Source organism: Pyrus communis, chromosome 6 (genome assembly GCF_041283825.1).
Source record: "Pyrus communis isolate YQ-2024b chromosome 6, ASM4128382v1, whole genome shotgun sequence".
NCBI lineage: Eukaryota > Viridiplantae > Streptophyta > Magnoliopsida > Rosales > Rosaceae > Pyrus > Pyrus communis.
In genome coordinates, this window is record NC_142570.1 from 21028038 (window position 1) to 21050743 (window position 22706).

General features: G+C 34.5%; 1 protein-coding gene across 2 annotated transcripts; it reads right to left on the minus strand.

Annotated features, from left to right (window-relative positions):
* Nucleotides 1-806: 806 nt before the first annotated feature.
* Nucleotides 807-3366, minus strand: LOC137710613 (E3 ubiquitin-protein ligase BOI). 2 transcript variants are annotated; one of them, XM_068449682.2, is made up of 5 exons: nucleotides 3237-3366; nucleotides 2477-3086; nucleotides 2263-2351; nucleotides 1780-2126; nucleotides 807-1677 (listed from the first exon to the last, which is right to left on the minus strand). In XM_068449682.2, exons 2-5 carry the CDS (start codon nucleotides 2521-2523, stop codon nucleotides 1138-1140), a joined length of 1023 nt encoding a protein of 340 aa, XP_068305783.1. In that variant the 5' UTR covers nucleotides 2524-3086; nucleotides 3237-3366; the 3' UTR covers nucleotides 807-1137. The 2 variants fall into 2 exon arrangements, with proteins under 2 accessions (XP_068305783.1, XP_068305782.1); XM_068449681.2 differs by having other exon boundaries at nucleotides 2477-3362.
* Nucleotides 3367-22706: the final 19340 nt, after the last annotated feature.

A 22706-nucleotide genomic window follows, 5' to 3' on the forward strand; every position in this document is an offset into this window, starting at 1 on the left:
TATCTCTTACTGCCTTGCTAATTAGAACTTAAGGGAGAGATTGGAGAACTACAACAAAGTTAAATAAGAACAATGGGCCTTGATCCATCAAACTCAACAAGTCTAATGGTTTAACTTAAAGATAAAAGCCCAAAAGGCCCACTAGCACAAGTGCTAGTGGGGCCGTCCCTATATTGAGAGACTGCTAGGTTTTCTCTTTTAGTCACTTAAAGGAATGAACTATATAAAGGGTGATATAACTCTAGCCTCTTTAGGGTTTTGTTCGGAGAATTGGAGAAATATCATTGCATTTTCTCTCTAAGGCAGGGCACATAGGGTGGTGTTGCTAGCACCACACTCAAACTTATGTCACTCATGATCACTCTTCCGAAATTCTCTCCACTTTAAATTTCAAAAATGAAACCCCACAAGCCTTTCCGGCAATGAGTTAAAGAGAAATGTCCTAACCACTACGACAATTCATCAATTGCAATATGATTTCCATTTAACAACAAATTAAGAATTTTCACATAAATCTTTCATAACACAATATTTTTATTTATTTATTTAATTAATGGTCTAAAGTAAGTAAATTGAGAGTGAATTGAATGTAATGTAATGAAGATACCAACACACAAGACATACCTCATGCACACTACAAGTAGAATACACCTCTTACTGCTTTCTTCATGTATCCAAAACCTAATTTCAAATTTCAAACTCTTGTTTTTGTCCCATTTTAAATGGTGAGCATGCTATATTAATTAACATCACCATTTTATAATAAACAAAACAATTATAAGAAAAATAAAAGAAGGCAAAGAATATATGTTAAATAAAAGAATTTGTATATGAATATAATTCACCAAAAAAAAAAAAAAATGCCACTACCCATGTGGCCATGTACAAAACCTCTAAGGTAATTCACTCCAAGAGGGGGGAATCCAAAATTAAAACATGAAAATATTGAGAGGCAATATCAAATTATTTTCCAAAAACAAAAGTTAAAAAAAAAAATATATATATTTTAGCCAATAATATTTGGTTCCTCTTTTTTATTTTTCTTTTTTTTATTTTTTATTTTAATATCATTGCTCACATGCAAGTCTGCCATCTTTTCTGGGCCTTTGCTTCTGGCATTGGGCTTGGGCCTGAGCCCTAAGAAAGATAGACTTCCACACTCGAATTTCTCAAGGTTAGGCACAATGGGCAGGCCTGAACCACTTGGTCACATTCGGTACACAGGCTCAAATGCCGGCACGGTAACAAAACAACCGAGGCAACTCGTTTCCGACACGCTTTACAACTCGGACCCAACACGGTCACCCGTTCCGGGTCAATGTAGGCCGACTCGGCATCCTCAGCCCGGCCCTCCACGCCCGCTGCGCACACTACTCCCTCCTCCCCTCTCCTGCTATCCTGGGCCGCCGCAAACCCTCCGCTGATCATAGCCTGCTGTAGTTGGGCCTGTAGAGACACGGCAGTGGCCTGTTGGGCTCGGGCCTTGGCCTGCCAAAATTGGGCCTCAACGCTAAGTTGGGCTGCCCTTGCTTCCAACTCGGAATTTCTGCGCGTGGCTTTCTGAACCTCTACCTCTTTCTCTCTCAGTCTACGAGCTACTGATTCCTCCGCTGCGTTTAGCAGCGCACGGTAGTGCCTCTGCCTTTTCTCTGCTAACGTGCGCCGCAACTGCTCTCCCTATAAAATTACAAAATCATGAAGTTGAATTCAATTGACTCTTTTTTCCCGATGAAATTGAAGAATTCGAGGAAGCCATTTGAGAAGAGGAAAAAGTAGTACCTGGGCTTGAAGGAATTGGTCTAATTCGTCGCGCTGGTGTTTGATTTGGGTGGCAAAGTCCTCTGTTAATGCAGAGAAGAGGGCTGAAGAGTGGTGGTGTTGTTGATTGTGATGCTGTTGGAATTGCTGTGGTTGTTGCTGGTCTCCGAAAGATAGGCGGAGGCCGGTGGAGACGACATTGGGATTTTGGAGGTGGAGGTGGTTGTGGAGCTGAGAGAGGTCGATGAGCTGAGGAGGTTGGGATTGTTGTTGTTGTTGCAAAGAGAAGGGAGTGATTGGAGGAGTGATATCTTCAGTGGTCGCTGCTGAAGTTTCTCTTCCTCTTTTGCGCTGCTGACTGGTGTTGCCTGGTGTGATCGAATTGAACAAACAGACCCAATTTAAAACTTGTTTTTTTATTATTATTTAATTTTAAAAAAGCAACACTTGAATTTATTGAATGAATCACAGTGAATGGCACAAAAGAAGATATGATTTTGTTACCTCCTCCATTGTTGAAAAGCATGTGGGATTGATCAAGATATCCTCCTGGGTGTGGTTGTAATGAATGATCACGCCCTTCTTGTGAGTTTCTGCAGAATTACGCAGTGGAGATCATAGCAGGGATCATTAGATAAGAATCACATGTTGATTGAAGATATGATAAAAAAAAAAAATCAAAAAAAAAACAGGAGGAAGGAGAGGAGAGAATGCAAACCTATTAAACAAGAGGATATTGGAAGGGTATTGAGCTTGAACTGCCATTCAAGATTCTAGATTGTAGTTTGGTGATTGATGATGAAGATGAAGATATAAAAGAGAAGATTGTGATAAGAATAAATGAATGTAGTATTATGTATAGGAAAAACCAATGAATGGGAGGAGAGAGAGAGAGGGAGAGGGAGAGAGAGATTGAGAGATTGAGAGAGGTGGAGAGAGAGGTTTGGTATTGACAATTGGTAAAAAGTCCAAAAGATGGGAGAGGGAAGTTATTGAGGAGGGGAATGGGGGAAGAAGAACAATAAACGCTACCACATAACAAGCATGAAAGATGCCTCACTCCCTAAAAGAAAAAGAAAAACAAGGAGCAAGAAATAATTATGAGAATTGAGAGGGCACCACCACCAGCACCACCAGAACCACCTCCACCTTATCGAGCACCGCCGCCACGTCCACGTCCACGTCCACCTTGTTGTTGAGCATCGAAATCAATCTCTTACCCTTCTTCCCATCTGTTTCTTATTTACTCGAGAGGGGAACTTTGTTTTCACCTACTTTTCTTTCTTTCTTTCTCTCTTTGTTATTGTTGGCCTTCCTTGTTTTGCTTGCTAAGATGATGCCATATAGCTTTGTTTTGTTAATATAGAAAGAGAGAGGGAGAATAGGAGAGAGCTTGGAATTCAAGAGAGAGATGCGATGGAAACGAATCAGTCCAAGAGAGGAGAGAGAAGAGAGAAGAGAGAGAGAGACACACACACCTTATTGTACTCTTTCTTTGGTCTTGGTTTTGGTTTGGCCTCTCCTTTTTTTTGCTTTGCTTCTCTTCTTCTTCGCGTGGGGTTTGGCTTTTCTTGAGAGGGAGTCTCGTGCTTGTTATTTCCAATGCCAACATCACCACCACCACTAATTAAATAACACCAAAATCAAACCCAAACCCCTACCCCTTTTTTTTTTTTTTTTTTTTTTGGTAAAAAATAAATTACCCTTTCTCTATCATTTAATTTTACTTCCTTTCACAAAAAAAAAAAAAAAAAAAAAAAAAAGAGAGAAAATTGAAGGGAAAGAGGTGATGATGTAGAGATGTAGTTGTTGTTGATGTTGTTGAGCGTGCAGGTCTCTCTGCCGTTACCGCTGCCGCTGGAATTGTTTATATATGGCCCATGCATCTCTCGCCAGCTTTCTCTAATTCTTTTATTTTATGTTTTTGTTTTATTGTTTTGCATAACCAATGCTTTTAACAAAAATCTATTTCTTTCAAAAAAAAAAAAAAAAAAAAAAAAGAGTTCTAGATTTTTACTTGGTTGAGAAGGTTTAAACACAAGTAGTGTATCACTTATCATATTTTTTCGACCACATTTATACTAATATGATAAGAAAAATATAGTAAAAATATCATTTTTTTTCAGAAAGAAAAGATGACACAAACAATAATATTTGCTACTAATTGCATGTTTGTTGGTTTTCTCTTTTTTTTTTTTTTTTTTTTTTCGTTTTCACAAGACTTTCTTATTATTGTTTGAATGAAGAAATTGGGAATGAAGTCTCTAATTTATACGACTTGAGTTGAGCCCTCCGTTTGGTCCCAGGCCCGGGGCGGATCACTTCCCAGGCCCGCTCCACCACCGTAGCACGATATTGTCCGCTTTGGGCTTACCATTCTCTCACGGTTTTGTTTTTGGGAACTCACGAGCAACTTCCCAGTGGGTCACCCATCATGGGATTGCTCTAGCCCCCTTCTCGCTTAACTTCGGAGTTCCTACGGAACCCGAAGCCAGTGAGCTCCCAAAAGGCCTCGTGCTAGGTAGGGATGGGAATATACATATAAGGATCACTCCCCTGGGCGATGTGGGATGTTACAATGACCGCTCTCAATAAATATGTACTAATATGTATTAAAAATTGAAAATTCAACTGTTTTCTTTGTTTTCTTATTCAAAAAGTAATAACTAAATTAGCGGCATAACTAATTTAGAACTTGATCAATTTGGTTTGAACCGGTCCAAATGTTTGATCAATTGAAATCGAGCTCGACGCCTATTTGTGTTGAATTGATACTTGTTACGGTTTTATTTAGAGTCCTTTGTGTGTAGACAAATGCATCTCAATAAATCTTCAACCTAAACCATTAACCTTAATTTAATTAATTCATGAGATCCCTTTGAATAAACCACATTAACCTTAATTAAGTAATTCATGAGATCCCTTTGATTTTTATAATTTTTTTTTCTTTCTGTTTTTTTTAAAGGTTTGGGTAATAGCAGAAGATAACCTCACACTAAATTGTGTAGCCTATAGAGCACGTCTTCTCTTATGTCAAATTAGTAATTCGGTGAATTATAGCTTTTAAAGGTAGTGATGAATTGCTTTGGTGGTTAAAATACGGGGGAGTAGCTCAATTTACTTATAAGTCCATGCAATGTCCCTCCTCCCATCAATATAAGATTGATTCTCAACAACTTTAATAATCATTTTCTTTAGTGCAAGAAAATATAATTTATCATTGTGAATCTGTGATCATAGGAAATATTTTTGTGCGGCACACTAATTTCTCGTGAATAGTGAGTGAAGCAAACATGGCAATGAGCGAATGACTTTTGCTAGAATAAGATGGTCTAGGGTTCAATGCACTTGGATTAAAAAAACAAATAACATTGGAGAAAGTTTGAGTAAACTATACATTTATATAGGCATGAAAATAATTATCCATTTTATTTTTCAATTGGAGAATTTCATAATCATCGTTTTCTTGGTAGTTTAATTAAATGAATTTTAGATGTAGAATGGTTTTTTAATTAATGCTACACTTATTATATTTTGTATAGTAACAATTTTTAATTTTTTGATGTGTCAATAATAGCTCCTCATCATAAAGAAAACAATTATTGGAGTGGAAAAATACATTGCTACTATAAAGGGTATTTGGGCAATACAAATTACATGCATGCCTACTAACATACGAGTACTAATATATATTCACAATAGGTCGGAAAAGTGAGTTTGATACCAATTAGTTTATGGTGGAACTTAAAAGTGAGTTTGATACCAATTAGTTTGATACAAATTACAAGCATTCCTACTAACATTCGAGTTGAAAGTATGAATTCCATGTTTGGAAAAGAAGAGATCTTGCATGTGCTTATAAGTAGTATGTTGCTATACTCCCCATATTATCAATTAGTTTTATGGTGAAACTTAAACTAGCTTTATATACATAATTCACCTTTATCAAACTCACTCTTTCGTAACAATTGTGATATGTGAATCAAACCCAAAATGCCCCATATATATATATATATATATATATATATATATATATATATATGAATCACCTTGTGGAAGGTCTAAGGAAATAGTACAATGGCAATACAATTTGAAAAGAAAGGAAACGTAAAATAGAGTGGATGTTACAAGAAAGTTTAAGTTGATATTGGTGGTGATCTTCCCCAAAACTAAGAAGGATTTTTAACTTTAATTAATGGAGAGGTGATAAAGAAAGAGAGAAGCCACCAAAAAAAGGAAAGGGAAGGAAGCAACAAGCAAGAGAGGTATTGTGAATTGTGAAAGAGAGTGCTTGGAATGGCATCACGCAATTTGTCTTTGCTTCAAGGTCCCACAAACACAAAGTAGGGTCGGCTAAGCTCTCTCTCGATCTCCTGTTATCATCGTGCGTCTGTGTATTAAGGTATTACAACCCTGCACGGCAATATCATAATCTCTCTCTCCCCAAATATATAATTACTTTTTAGTTTCTTTTACCTCTTAACATGAGATGGATGACATCTTTGAATAGAGATCATGATTTGTATTATGATTGTTTATTTCAGAGAATTCAACTCGTGTGAGAGATGTAATCAGTAGATAATTCGATTTGCTTTTTTTATTTTTTATTTTTTATTATCAATATCAAAGTGAAGTTTGAATTTAAAATCTCTTTTAACATTTTTTTTTTAGATCTACGTTGTTTAAAAAAAAAGTATCAAAATCGAATGTGAGAAAACTTATAAAGAATTTGGCGGGTCAGACTACACATTAGGGTCTTAACTGCAGCTACCAAAGCAACTTACCATTTAGCAAGAATCTCATTTAACATTAAGAATATACATACCTACCCTAAACCACAAATTCGACTCTTGGTTTAAAAAGGAATCAAAACTCTTCTGTTTTACTCAATTTGCTAATGTGAAAGCACAACCAAACCTGCCGTTTTACTCGGTTTAATAATGCACAATGGATCGATTATATCATATTAAATTGGAACAGTGTTGTCAATTTTAAAATGATTTAAGATAGTATATGGTTTTATCATTAATTTGGTGGAATTATGTGAACCAAATTAAAGTTTAAAAGAATCAAGATCGGATCAACACACTCAATAGCGGTTGAATTGATTGACCTTATCCGTAGTTTCAGTAGCAGGTGGTGGGTACGAACGTTCAACCCCTTAGATCAAGTAAAGCAAAATTTTGAATAGTTCAGTGTCTGCCATAATTTGTACTACTATGTGACAATACCTTTGGAACAACCATATATATGTTATACATTATTGAATTATAAAAACTTGTCCTCCAGAATATATTTAAAAAGAAAAGGAAAATATAGGTTATAAGTAATTCAGTTGGGTCCATATTTAAGAGGTTGCAAAACATTACCACGTGTTAAGAAATGCATGACCACTCATTCTTAACTTTGATAGCTACTATGAAGAAGAAATTAATGTAACTTTATTGTTTTAATCTAAACTTTAAATTAAAATGATCATGAGTTCTTGATTTCTAAGTAATTAAGAGAACGAAACTGTATGATAGATTCATCGAGTCAATACACAGCAGCCAAGTCAACCCGGTATCGTTTTACTTTTTTCAAGTAGGTACTAGTGTGCAAACTTTGAATGGTGAGCTATTTTCTTATGATGTGTCCAGCTTGAATATGCTTTTAACATTGTCGACTGCAAACAATATTTGAACTTGTGCTTCGGGCAGGGGCATGAAACAAAGTCTTGAGCTTTACAGAATGTAATGGAAACTCCATTAATTGCTTCCTATCAAGTCAGTTGGACTAAGTGAACGATACCAAAGAAAAACAATGACAATTGTATTCGTGGTAAAATTAATTCGTTTTACAACCAAAAAAAAAAAAGTAATTAAATATTTAGTTTTGCATACTAGTGAAATACATGTGGCATAAGTAAGAATATGTTGAAATGAGAAGATAAGTGAGAAACTTGTGAGCACTCGCAGCAGTCTGTTTTATGATGAGTTTAACAGTGGTGTTGCTTCAAGTGATGATGGTAATTCTTGTGAATTACTTTAGAGTTTTGGTTATTTTGAAGTATGTGGAGTTGAGTTCAGTTAAAACTTAATTTTAGTGATGATTTTTTGTGGCTTTTATTTTTATTTATATTTATTTTTTATGGGATTAATTAAGATTGAAACTTATGTAATGCGTGTCATGAAATGAGGCGCGCTTTTCCTTGTGTTGAAGACACCAACTTTACTTGGTTCATTTCTTTAATTTTAATCCAACCATTCCCCATCTATATTTCCTTGACCCACAAGAACACTATTCCTACAACTCCTTTTCATTTTCTAGGTTTTTCTTACCCTTCCGTTTCTTTTCTTTTTTCCTTTAATCCACTCATTTTCCATTGGACTTTCTCTTTCTTTTACATGTAGGTGTAGCACCACCACTCCTCTTCAATTTACCTAGCTACTACGTTACTACCTAAGCCTTTTATCACAAAATAAACACTACTCCTACCCATATCAATCTCTAATCACAACCCACAAACGTTTAGCGGAAAATCTTGTTATTTATTGTTCATTGGGCGCAAATAGTGGATTGTCCTAGTAGTTAGGTTCTTTTTCTTCAACTCATTGCATTCTGATTTTAAACTTTCTTGCTTTTCTTATTATAAATTAGTATAAAATATCGCTAGTAATAAAAAAAAGAAAATAATTGTTTCATTGGAGAAAACACCATTATTATTTACTAAAGTTTCAGCCTGCAGCTACAACAATGCATGCATATGTATGGTCACTTGTTGAGTGATGCAAGAACCTCTTTGTTTCTTTTTTCACTAATACATGTAATGAAATATTAATTTAGTTGGGAATGGTGGACACAAATATGGAACTTGTGCTTCCAACCATTCTATATTTTATTGATTCCATCTTTCAATTATTACCATAAAGGTTGAGCTAATAACGCACATAATGGAGGAATTAGTGATGGATACTTGTTAAAGGACAAAACAATTACCTAAATCATCAAACCAAGCATCACTCGGGTCGACTATTCTACCTAATTACGTTTGCCATTTTGTATATATTGGGTGACCTCCATGTGGCTCTGTCCCTGTGCCTATGTGTGCCTTTTGTTTCTCGTCAATGTCCAATTTTTTTTATCTTATGCTTGAAATAAACATTACAGAAAGGTTCATCTAAGGATTTTATTAACTAGCATGTCAAATCTTAATAAAGGAATTATTACATCCAGAAATACTATACTAAAGACACGATTGAGGATAATAATGACCTAATTTAGCAAAAGCATCCGCCTCCATCCAAGCTGCTTAAGAGCTATATCTTCTGCCTGCAAAATCGTTGGAAATCCTAGCTTATTGAAAAATGTGTGTAACCTGAAATGTGAAAATTATTTGGTATCTGTATTATAGTTAATATATATATATATATTCCAAGAAATCTGGATTTCTTGTTTTATTGCTTGAAGCCTGCACCAAGAAATCTGGATTTCTTGTTTTATTGCTTGAAGCCTGCAAAATTCAGAGAGCTTCTTCTAACACTACTATCAAAATTGAATTTAACATAATTATTTGATGGAGGATTCCAACCGTATTCTTGTAATATTCTGTTTTTATTTTATTATTAGTTTTCTAATATTATGTTAAATAATGTTTAAGATTATCTGTATTTTGTTCAAATCCCGTATTTTCCAGTATCTAATTGTAGCATCTCAACCATGCATGATTTATGACATTGACATGTATATTTCTTATGTCAATAGTAATTGTGATTAATCTGATAATGTTTTGTGCATATTATTAATTGCATCACTACTGGTTGAGCAACAGCAAAGTCTTGCAAACCAACCAAGACTACTACTTTTCTTTCCCTTGTATAATTATTTGTGCGAACAGATCGAGAGGGTGTTACATTTCATGCATATATATCTGACCCAATTTCTATGCTTGTGTTTTTTCCTTTCTTTCCTGGCATTTAGTACATACAAGCACATGGGTGCCGTCCACTGCTACCCAACACTTAATATAACAAAACATTTCGATATCTTCTATACAACTTTTCACTTCTTTTTTCAAGCTAAATTACAAACACGAAAAATAAACAAAATCAATTTCAATGTCCACAAATAATTTAAAGGGTGAAGAATATTGAAAGGCAAAGGCAGGCAGGTATATGATTTATGAATATGTCAGTAGGAGAGGTTTGATTGGTGAATGGTGGTAGTACTGTAATTTATGAGGGTTTACAGTAGGCATTGGAGGCACTGTGTTTTCTGGTGATGATATGTAATGGCAGTCACAAGAAGTGCAACAGATGGACGAGATAGAAGAGGGTAATGGGGAAGCAAGAAAAAGCAGGGTGTGGTGGAGTGGAGTGGAGTGGGGTGGTGATGGATGGTGGTGGTGGTGGTGGTGGGTCTTTTAGCATTTGCTGCTGCAGGAGAATCAAATCTCTACCACTGTCAATCCCAACCCTAACCCCTCCCTCCCTCATGCATTGTGGGCACAGCTTCAGAGCCCATGGCCCCATGCAAAGGATTCTGCTTTTTTCTTTTTATATTCTTTTTGGAAATTGTTATTGACACTTCAAAATTCTCACTCTACACTCCAAACTTTCTATATTTAGAAAGAAAAATACACTTGTGAGGAGTGTATAATAAGATTTTTGGAGTGCCAATAACACTTCCCTTCTTTTTATTTTTTTTATATAGTTAATAAGTACTGTCTTGATAAATCACACACACGCACACAAATATATATTGTCACGGATTAATGGAAAATTAGGTGAGATCAAACAAAATATCTTTAGGGTTTTAAATCATTCGGTCCTTGGGCTTTAACTCATTCGTAAATAACTTGCAACCTTTACAAACGCATATAAAATATACAATTAGGGTTACGAAAATGTTACTCTTATCACAACTTTCAAATCATATTTGTATTCTCTCTAACAGAGATGACATCTACATTCGTTGGTGAGTTCTATCTCTATTAGAAAAGTGGCAAAAATATGGTATTTAAATTATAATAAACTAGCATATGGGCGCACACAAAGTGTGTGTGAATTTTTTTTATTTTTGTTTATGAAATAGAAGGAGAGTAGAAGAGACTGATAGAGAATGTGATAGTGGGAAAGTTTTTTTTTTTTTTTTTTTTTTTTTTAAATTAGAGATATGTTAGGACTACATGTAAGTAAGACTTTGAAAAAAAAAAATTTGGTCGTGTAAATTACATTTCTGCCCATATTTCTTATTTATGTTCTGTTTCAATTAAAGGGTTAAACTTGTAATATCATATGATTTTGGTTGACAATGAGTGCTTTATTAATTAGTAGAGATATAACATTACTCATAAGAAAAAATCGTAAATCACCAACGTAAATTGAAAAAGAATAATTTATTGAAATCATTTTTCCAATGTGAATACAAGTGGTCCATTATGCTGCAGTCTGGACACCGAGGCAAGATGTTCTCCATTGGATTCAAATTAAGAGCAATATTCTTAACACATTGACAAAAAATTAAATACAGGAACGAAAATTTTGAAAAAGAAAAGGAGGCTCAAGTTGCACACCATATGACTACATATGTAATGAATGTGAAGAATTTTTTTTTGTTTAAAAGAACAAAAAGTCATAAATAATAATAATAATAATAATAATAATCAGCGGTCCCCTAATCGAACGGACGAGAGCCTATCATCACATCATGCATGCATGCAGTCTGTAGTGATATGAATTTTGCCTTAGCTCGCACTCACAGGTTTCCATATAAATGTAAGAGCTACCAATCGAAGGCAGTCTCTGTTTTGCTACCTAATCTGACACACATCCTTAATTAAGGGGTACATCATCATCGCGGGACCAACTTTGAGAAATTATATAGTTTCGTTGGCCCATTTTGGTGCAGGGCATAATTATTTTGCAAGCTTGCGGTAAATATTTTTTGAAGCCTTTTGGTAAGGACTCTCTGTTTTATTGTGCAATTCAGAATTGAAACCCCACTTTCATCAGGTTGGCAACACAGTACACCAGATTAAATCATGCACTTAATGTTTTAGGTTTGATTTCCCCCTTCTCATTTTCGAATATATCATGGAGAAACTAATAAAGTACGTAAGGATAATAAATGGACAGCCACACGCAGGTGCCAAAACTCGGACAAAGCTTGACACAGAGTTCAACACATATTTTGCTTCGGGTGTTGCTTTCGGTCTTTCTACCAAGAGAAGGTTTGAGTGGAAGAGAGAATAGGCATGCCACTAGTAGAGGCTGCCAAGTGTTTGTTGAAGAACAATTGGATTTGTGCTGAAACACAATTTGGTTAATTGAAGAATTACTTAAGGTTTGTATAATCGTAGAGATTGAATTTGACGAAAGTCCTGAGCTTGAAGGACTTTGACTCTATTTATAAGCAGTATGGAATGAGCAACCTTGATCATATTGCTAAACTGGAGCAGGGTAGATCATTATTTGGCGTTGATAGTGACTATAATTCTTGGTGGTGGCCTTCAACATTTTCATGAGGTGGTTCACACGATAGCGGTAGTGACATTAGCAAGTAAACCATTTAATTGATTATGGGTCATAAAACCTGAAATTAACCTTAAGCTCATTTAGAACTTATTTGTTCAAGTAGTTAACTTAGTAGTTAATCCCATAGTTAAACCATTAATTGTATTTACACAACTCTGTTGTATTCCTCCTCAATCTTGGGGTACGATCCACTAAGTTCTAATTAGCGAGGCAGTAAGAGATTAAAACTCTTACTAATCGTTCATGAATTCAAACTAACTTTCAATTCTCTCTTTAATGAAGTTTAGTGATTGTTAATCTGGAGGGCTTCCACAAAGCATAAGTGACACCTAGTAGTATATCATGACTACCACGTAATCAAAAGAGGTGAAGAACCTATTCAATTGGAATTACAATGCAATATAGTTCTTCTCTAAATCAATATTCTTGATCACATTTGTTTGGATGATAGTTTATTCTTGTCTACTATCCAATGTGATTCTCTTATCTATATGATTCCTGTGAATGTGATGTGGAACATACTTACTAAATCATATTCATGGTCTCTAGCCAAAAACTCTTGAATTATATCATAGATTATCCTGCTTCAGCGGTTTGAAGGTTATAGATCCCTTATTGTACACTCACATGCTTTTGTTCATAATCAGTGATCCTAACAATGCGAGGAGCAAACCATGAGGTTATGGCGAATCGGCAAAGATAAAAAAATGTATCCACAAGACAACTATGGTGTCTCAAGTCAAAGAGCTACTTTGCATTTTCTCAACGAGTGAGTTCTCATATGACATGAGTATGAGAACTCTTGATTGATCGTCTTCAGTGAACTCATTCTCTATTAAGCACCTACATACTTACATGGTGTCTTTCACATCAATGACTTGAAACCCTTCACTCTCTATTAAGAGAAGGCATAGTGTGTACTGATCTTTCTAGATTGTCAATGCCCTATTGGCAATCATATGAGGAACATTTATGATATGTGTATGAAAGAGAAAGGTCTCTTGAATAAACTCTTTGAATTACATTATCTTTATTACATATTCTTTGGACTTATTGTTTTGACGTTTAACATTAAATGAGACAGCTTTAAACAATAATTTTGCCCCTATGTTAAACTAAATTAGTTTAGTATGTGAAATGTCCATAAAGCATCATGTCATGATTGGCCTTTAGAGCACATTTCCAATCGGTCTCTATGACGCGAGATGGCTTGAGTAAAAGAGAGAATACGCGTGCCACTGTTAGTTGCTACCAACAAACAATGTTTGTATTTGGGTGAGTATGAGGTTGAACGTAAACTGACTTCAGAACCAAATGATTGTGCACCAAGTGAGATGCTGGTTCTGCTAAGTCTATTTTGTGCCTCAAGTGAATGAGGACTTAAAATTCAATGTAACTTTGTGTGTATTTTCCTAAACTGTAAATAAAAGAGAAATGAAAACTAAAGTAGGAAAGGTCACATTGTTCGCTTCGAAGGAAGGCTTTGAGATTGTAGTTGAAGAAGTGTTTCCAGAAAAGCAATAATTGGGTTTGTGCTGAAAAGCTGTTTGGCTGATTGAAGAATCACTCAAGGTTTGTATAATCATTGAGGTTGAATTTGACAAAGGTCTTGAGCTTGAAGGCCTCTAGCTTCATTTATAGGCAGCGGGAAAGGAGCAACCTCGATTATATTGCTGAGCTGGAGTAGGATAGATTGGTCATTTAGCGCTAACAGTGATTGTAATTCCTAGTTGGAGCTGCCTTCAGTTGTGTCTTGAAGCAATTCACATGATCGCGATAACGACATCAACATGTTGGATCGCATACACTTAAGGACGTACCTGGGAAAGAACCGTATCCGAGCCTTCAGACAAGTTAGAGAGCAATGAGATGGTCATCCAAGCTTTGGCTTGGGCTTCGAAATTGTTGAGCCAAAATCTTGCGACTTTTGAGTAAATAAAAATGGATAGGCCTCATAGCATGCCTTATTTTTATTTATAACCCAAACACCAGATATATAATTTTTTATATTTACAATACAATATTGGTTTGAAGAATTTAGAAGATATTTTTCTGCAGATAATTGATAAAAAGATGCTTAAGCAATTATCAGTATTCTTTGTTTCACTAAAGATTTAAAGAATTCTACAAGAAAATCACTTTAATAAAAGAGAAGATTGCTTCATAGCATGTACTCAATATACTGTATATTGTACATTATTGATATTTTGTTAATATTATATTGATTGATAGTTCCTATTAAAATTGATAATGATGAGTCGACCATTAATGTACATTGGTATTTGATACCCGCCCGTCATGCACTTTCTTTTACACAATTTGAGTAGAGCATAAAACTTCACCACCAAAAAAAATATAAATTTTTTTTGAAGTATGTGTTATGTGCAGCTGATGACAAGTAACATGGTGATGTGCAACACATATATGGTAGTGCAGTACTCTTGACCTAAATTTCCATTTTGATTATTCTTTAAATTATGAGCTAGGGTATCCACATTTACGAGGGGATCGATCAATTCATGCACAGGTGGCCTGTACCGTAATATATGCACAAATATTGATCGATGTGAGTTTTTCAAGTCAAGTGGGGTTCAATTTCATGGCTCCATTTACGGGTCACACTTGAGGGAGGGTCATAACGCAAAGGTGAATTAGGTCCCATGTATATCCCATGCATATGCATATGCTTTTTATTTTTTATTTTTTTTATAACACAATACTATATTTAAATTAAAATGTAAAAGATAAATTAGTATCGAATTCATTATTTACAAAAGGACATGTGTCGGAAATTATCACCTTCTCCCTGGCAAGGTAGGCGAGACTTTGACAGGTGTTAATTAACATGAGTGGGAGTTTAACATTGCAGCTGTGAATCCAGGTGAGATTGGTACGAAGGAGGAATGACACTACTGAACTCAAAACCTGCATCCACATCTTGAAGAATATAACAAAACAGAATACTTAGGCTGCTTTCATAACTATTTGGTTGTTGCAAATGAATCAAATGAATGTCGTTTTAGGCTGTTGCAAATCATATACTTAACCCTACTTAAAAATAATCCGAGATGATGTCGGTGTTTGTTCTTAGGTGCTCCAATTTCGCCTTTGCCTGTCAAAGCCCTATAAATTTCTATGTTGGATATTTATTGAGGAACATATATTATCTTTTGTATTACGAATAGCATGAGAATATTCCAAAAAATAAATTTATCAAATAAATATTAAAGTTCATTTCATGTGATTTAGAACCAGAGACCGACTGAATCACTGTATGGAGGAAATTGTTTAGACTAAGTAATATCACGAATAAGCTTACAAAGATATTCACGAGAGGACACGCGGTGATATAAGCCCTTGTGTATGTCATATGCATGGATGCGGCTATGATATTTTGAACCTTTCTCTGTTCTCCAACTTTGCCTAAATATATTAAAAAAATATAATAAAAATGATGATGAATATGCTTACAGAAGCAAATAAGAAAATACAAGGTGAGAAAAGAAGAAAAATGTAAAAAAATAAAAATATGGGTGAATTAATTGAAGAATTGAAGAATTAAAGAAGTGAAGAAGATCATAATTCTCAATTTTCAGTTATTAGATCGAATGAATTGAATAAAATCAATAGACAAAGACTAACAAAATTATGTGAGAAGTAAAAAAAAATACGAATTACGCTGCCCAAACAATATATACGAACCTAATCATCTCAACTTTACCTACTTGTACTTATTGTGATATGTGAATTAGAAATTATTGTCATGATATATGTAGTGTGCACGGTTTAAAAGCATTGTAGCAAGTAGCAAATAGACATATATGAATTTTATCGTCGAATTCAACATTAAACTAATCTGTAACAGGTAATTAAAATATCATATAAAATTGATCTGAGTAGTTTGATACTCATTGTCGGCCAACACCAAGGGTTTAAATAATTAAAAAAAACACATAGGATTAGGGATGAGCAGCTAGAAGTAATCAATCTGATTTGTTGTCCACTTTCTAAATGGTTATTGGGAAGCCAACAATTAGAGAACTGTGTCATGCATGCATAAGTATACTTATATGATAAAACAAGAATATACGCCTTGAGCAATACGTATAAAGAAAGCGATTTGGTGGTAATATAATGTGTGATGATGATCTAACACGACCACGATGCTAAACCAACTATTATGAGGTTATGACTCATGGGTTGTAGCTACCTTTTCATTTTTTCTAACCACTCAAGCACGAGGCAAGACCCATGAAACTTCCCTTTTGAATTGGCCTTTGTCCACACTAGGAAGCAAAATATATTTGTCCCACACTAATCAAAACCCTTATATATATGAATTCTTTTTTAGCTTTCATCAAATTGATTTCACTTTCATGGGGACCATGGAGATAGCAAGGTAAGCAAGGATTGATGATGAGGGGAATATGTAATGCCATGGGCTGGAATTCATTGAAATTATTTTGCGTAGTCGTAATTGGCACCATTTATATATATTGACCTTAAATGCAAACAAGAGAAGCCTCTCATTCCTTTCAAGGGTGCCAATGGAATATAATTACTTCAACTAACTTGCTTCCCTCTTTCTAAGCTCTCTTTATTTGGAATGCTAGCCTTTCTCTCGTAAGGATAGCTAGAGAAATGCATTGTCCCTTTCAAACCCTAATTCCCGATATCTATATATCTAGCGACCATTTATTTTGGATTCTTCAACTCAATTGAGAAACGAAACATCCAACTTGTTTTCTTTCTTGAAACTTTACATGTCACTTTGATTAATATCGAATTGGTTACATTTTGTTTCAAACTGCCTAGGACCCGTCTAAGTAATGTTTTACGAAACATTTTTTAATAATTATGTAAATGCAAAAAATAAATAGAACTTTGCCTTTTAATGATACGAAAATGTGTTAATTTGGTAACTTGATCCAATAATTATTTTTGAGAAATAAATCATTGAAAATGTATCTACACCGATTTCTAAAATAAAAAAAAAAAAATCATATTTGGTGGTAAAGGGGGTCATGAGCAATGAGAACTATATAGGTATAGGGTTTGGTTTTAATTACGGTTATTTAAGTCTTTTCACACGTAAAAAAATGGTGCAATATTTCTCGAGTATTCTATTAGTTTGATAATGTGGTATACATGTGGATTTCAGATATCCAATTTTAAAAATGTGCGAAGGGATAAATTCTTATATATGGGTGTGAGGAACACAAATGACATGGTGTATTGTTTTATGTGTTATAATACGGGGACGGCAAGTTTGATATATTCTAGTTCTAATTTGTATTAATAAAACAATCTCGTATTATAATTTGAGTGAAATAGTAAAATCATGTGGTAGTGTTCTAAGTACATTGAAAAGATCACTTTGTGTTCAGTGAGAGATTGTGGATCATGTGTCCTGCCGCATAATCAAATTGATGAAAAATCTCAGGGAGGATCCAGTAATGCACATTTTGTTAGATTCAAAGACCTTAATTAACAAGTTTTCAACACAGAAACTAAATCTAAATTACGATGCAAATTATGAACCGATGCCAAATTTTAATAAAAAAAAATTAATCACTCCTTTCGAAAACTTTGTGCATCGCTCTCACACCGAGTCACACCTTCTCTTGCGCTTGGAAAACCCAATGCATTAATGCCGTTCACGCGTTAGACACACATGCACTAACAAAGAACCAAGAATCATGCATGGTTCTCACATCTTTTATCTCTCTTGGTAGAATCCAACAAAGCTTGCAAACAAACAATAGTCACTCACAAGAATTGGCATATTTTTCCTTTGGGAAGTTGCATGTGAAAAGTACCAATACATATTGCAAAGTTACACTCTGACAAGTGTGAAATAGACATTCACTAAATACAATATAGAGTTTTAGCTTGGTGTTGGAGAGGGAATATTCAAGCAAAGCAAATGGGTTATCCTTCCTTTTCTCTTGTTTGTTTTCCATGATTACTGTTGAGGTGCTCTTTAACAGATAGGCTTTTTTCCCCAAAGGTTTTTGGCCTCATTGGAGTACGTGTAGATTCAATTTTCTCAAGTCCTTATCAAAATGGGGTAACAAGACTAAATGTTTGGTTTAGGCCATTTTCTGACCAAGCCCTTCTTTCAACGTAGACGAGATGAAATTTAAACATACGCAACACCAACCATCTTGAATTATTAATATCTATGCGATGCAATTAAGTTACGTGGAACTCAAACGCTTTTCCTTAATTACTTAACAAATCAAACATGAGTAACACTACACTTATCACATAGGATAACATGACAACATTTTTTTTGTTGGAAGCATATGTGAATTTGCTTAATCGTCATTTTAACTGCAAGTCCCTTGCAAATTAGCAAAATATTATGTATTTATACATTAAAACCATATAATCGCCGGATCCTTTCTTTGGAGTGGTGAAGGAAATCAATAGTACTCAATTTCCTTTCTTTCAGCGTGAACTTGAGTTGCGTAAATTTACGTCTGCAACTACAAAATCAAAGCTTCAGTTTTCTATATACTTAGCATGCATGCAGATAAACGTATATATGGTGTTTATAGTCTTTGAGTTTTGCACGACTAGGTAACTAAGCTAGGGAAATGTGGGAGGGTTGGTCGGTGTTGGGAATGCTAGGTGGTAGACTGCTTCGTTGCAGAAAAGAAGTTTGCCAGTTCTTTATCTTGTATTTTGTCTTATATATTTGATTGTTGGTTCAATGTTTGAAGTTGAACTTTTGCAAAAGTTGAGCTCAATTCTCTATCCCAACAGTTGCAATGACTAAAGTAAGCTCACCAAAAGAGAGACAACTATTAATCTTGGAATTCATTCATAATAATAATCATCATAGATTACTTACTGTATATAATTTCCTTTTCAGTAAATCACTAATTCCGTAACATTTTGTAAACCTTAACTTAACTTGGGTTTGGAAATTATCAATCGAATTTTGTCTGCTCATATCCCTTGAAGAAGACGGTTCTTCTGCAATATATATGCATAATCTAATCTCTATAATTTTGGTGTATTCAACTCAATGAAATGGCACATTTTCTTAAACTTAGGATAAGCCATAGTGATTGGAACATGTTTACTTAATGGTTTGGGGAGGACAAGAATTGCACAGCTGCATGCAGTATTAGTAGGGACCATGTGAGGCAAGGCAGGCAGGCACCAATTCTGGATTAGGATCATTATTTTATTAATATATTATTATAATTGTTATTATTCAAAAGGACTTAGCATCATCTCCGCAGGTATGCCTAATAACTAACACAAATATGTCATTATTTTGTGTCAATTTCATGCTACAGAAACAACTAATGCTTTGTCATATTATCTGTCCATGAATAAAATGACTGGGTTTTTATGGAAACATGTGGCCTCAGCTAGCCAACATGGTCCAAAACATAACACATCTTGGTTCTTGGACTCAACTGCATGCCTAACTATATATTTTACCTCCTTAATTCAATGCCGTACAATAAACAATAAGTTAAATAAATAAAAAATATTCCGGTCATATTGTGAAACGATACTAATGCATGACAGTTCTCAATATCGTTAATTTTGTTAAATTTATGATTAATATGATTATTGAACTCAACCAAAAAAATTACAAAAATTTACCAATAAAACTCTCGTCGTATATATATGTGCATACACATGTTACCGATCAAAATTTTCTCAATTCCATTTTGTATAAGTGAGTCATCTATATTGACCAATTTTTCTTCCATGGTATGTACCACTGACATTAAGTGGCCCAAAAAATTAAAAGGTTTTAGATCTTATATGTAATAATCTAGTGAATCTTGCAATGGTTACATCTTGTATAAAACTAGTATCATTGAGTAGGACGTATCATTATAACCCGACTCTTACATTGACACCTAATATTTTTACCGTCTCCATCTAAGTTGAAACAAGATTTGGACATCTTGATTTTTGACATAACCTTAACCAACATCAATACATGATGTAGGAGTCATTAAGTGAGTTTCTATGTTGAGCAAATTAAAAATAGCGCACAAAGCCCATGTGGTGGTGTGTGAGTTGACAAGGCAAAACATGAGCAGTTCGAGCACAGTTTAAAACACATAAACCAGTGGCACTGGAATCGCATCAATCAAAAGCTCCAACAGTGTACAACCACTCCACAATTATAGAGAAACCATGATTCTTGACTGCACATATACACATACATATATGAAGACGACTTTATGAAAAGTGGAATATATATAGCATGTACCAAACAATTTTACAGTAAAGATGCTTCCTTCTTGTTCTTGGCATGGGCTTTGGTGATAGTCACTTTGAATAATGTACTATATATATATTTATATGCTTCTTTTTAAAAACAATTTTACAGTAAAGATGCTTCCTTCTGTTTATTAATCTTACAATTTTTAATGTAAGCGATATTAAGAAAAACAGAAATCGAACCTAAAAATTTCGGGTGAATATGCTCTTAATTAATCACCAATCTTTATCACCAACATAATCATGGTTCCTCAGTCCTCACCGTGTGGCCTAAATTAAATACACCGATTTGATCTCAATCACAAAGGGATCCAGATGGAAAGCATACATGTGTGAATGAAAGAGTTATTTGAAATGATCTTTCTTGTCCAAAGAATCAATATCTTAAGTGAGAGGCATGCATGTTGGATGGGATATTGTCAAGTAAAGTTTGACTATTATCAGAGGGGGAAGTCATACGTATATACCTGACGAAAAAAACATTTTAAAAATTGGATTGCTTTAATCATCGATGCAATTAACTTTGCCCACTTCATGTGAAGGAGGTTTTCTTAATTGATTAATTTATTTTACATATGTGCAAGTATGTACAACCATTTTGAAAACTTGAATGATTTCTGCTTTTTATTGTCAAGATCCTCCTTGGCATCATCTCTCAACTCCAATTTTGTTCTTTTTATAACATAACATTTTAGTCTATTGCCTTCTTTTCAGGTGGCTAATAATTTAGTGTAAATATGATTAATTTAGTGAATCTAGTTTAGATCAATGAGAAAAAGAATAATTAATCATGATTAATTATATATATTAAGATGAACAGGTTGAAGAGCACTGGCTATGATAATGGGGTTGATAAAAATGCAAAAACAGAAGGGGGGGAAAAGTTGATGTTGAGATGATGGAGTAGAGCCATTGAAATTGAAAGCATGATGCAATGACAGCCTTGTTTCAAGGAAAGATGGGCAACAAAGTTTGATGATACATGATATCCACCAACAAAGTAGTAGTTGTGGGTTGAGGCAAGTATATAAATGAAGAAGAATAAAGCAAGAAAAAAAGCACTAGGGCATTCAGAAAAACCTAACCTACAAAGCTAAATGCGTCTCCAATCCAACAACTGAATTGCTTTATGTGAAAATTTCAGAAGATGGGATTTCTCTGTCATAATTGTATGTCCCTTTAGAACCCATTTGCGATTTCTTTTTCGTGAGGTCACCTGCAAACCATTCAAACTAATTAGACTTTGATTCCAAGACAAACAATGACAATGAGAAAAGGATACATTAATTGTGTTGTGTGTGTCATGCCTCACATTCTAAATTTGACTTGGTTAATGAATCTGGATGCCTGTTTCAATTCCGGTCCTATTTCATGATATTGTATTGGGTCTAATTCAACTACATCTTGCGGTACAAAATTCAAAAAGGAATTAAGATCGGTTTGTTTGGTTTTGCCCAATATGTCTGTCTTAGAGTTGTACCCTAAAAGCCAATTTTGTACTAGTGGATATTATGTAACTAATTTCATTTTAATTAATTAAAAATAGGATAAGATTAATTCATTCATGAGTTTTGGCCTTATATTTATATAAATAATATACTATGAATGATTCCATTGGATTTTAGATATGGAAGCAAGGTCCTAAATGAGGTTAGGGCATGGAGACTTGTATTCTATAGTTACTTAGTCCTTAACCAAAGTTCCTAGCCATTTGGAAAGTCAACTGGACATTGACTATTCGGAAAGACATATGTATATCGCATTAAAGTTAGCATGGTCTCGTGCTATGCGTGTTGGACACGTGGTGGATATACATGTGCTTGTCTATTAAACAAGTTCACTTAACACTGACCACCCAAGAAGCTTAAACGTATGGATGCTTACTACATGTCAAACATTACCAAGCTTTGAGTTGTAGTATGCAAATAGTTCTTGGACCTCAGGCATCATTGGATACCTTGTGCTTATAGAAATGAATTTTGACTTCACCTCAAAGCCCTCACTAGCTCATAGGGCCTAATAGTGTGTTGCTTGGGTTCACGTGTATGAGTATGGCGGTACATGAATGCAATAAGGAATCTAGCACCTTCCGGTAGTTGTTCAATAGAAGGAGATATCCTTTGAAACCACTTGAAGATCCACCTCAAAAATTTCAGTTAGAGTACTTGTTGA

Bases quoted from the DNA above. Each gene is read 5' to 3' on its own strand.
- LOC137710613 (XM_068449682.2), bottom strand. From the start codon at position 2,523: ATGGCAGTTCAAGCTCAATACCCTTCCAATATCCTCTTGTTTAATAG. The intron at 2,352-2,476 runs GTTTGCATTCTC...GTAATTCTGCAG, and splicing joins AATATCCTCTTGTTTAATAG to AAACTCACAAGAAGGGCGTG. The intron at 2,127-2,262 runs GTAACAAAATCA...CGATCACACCAG, and splicing joins GCTTTTCAACAATGGAGGAG to GCAACACCAGTCAGCAGCGC.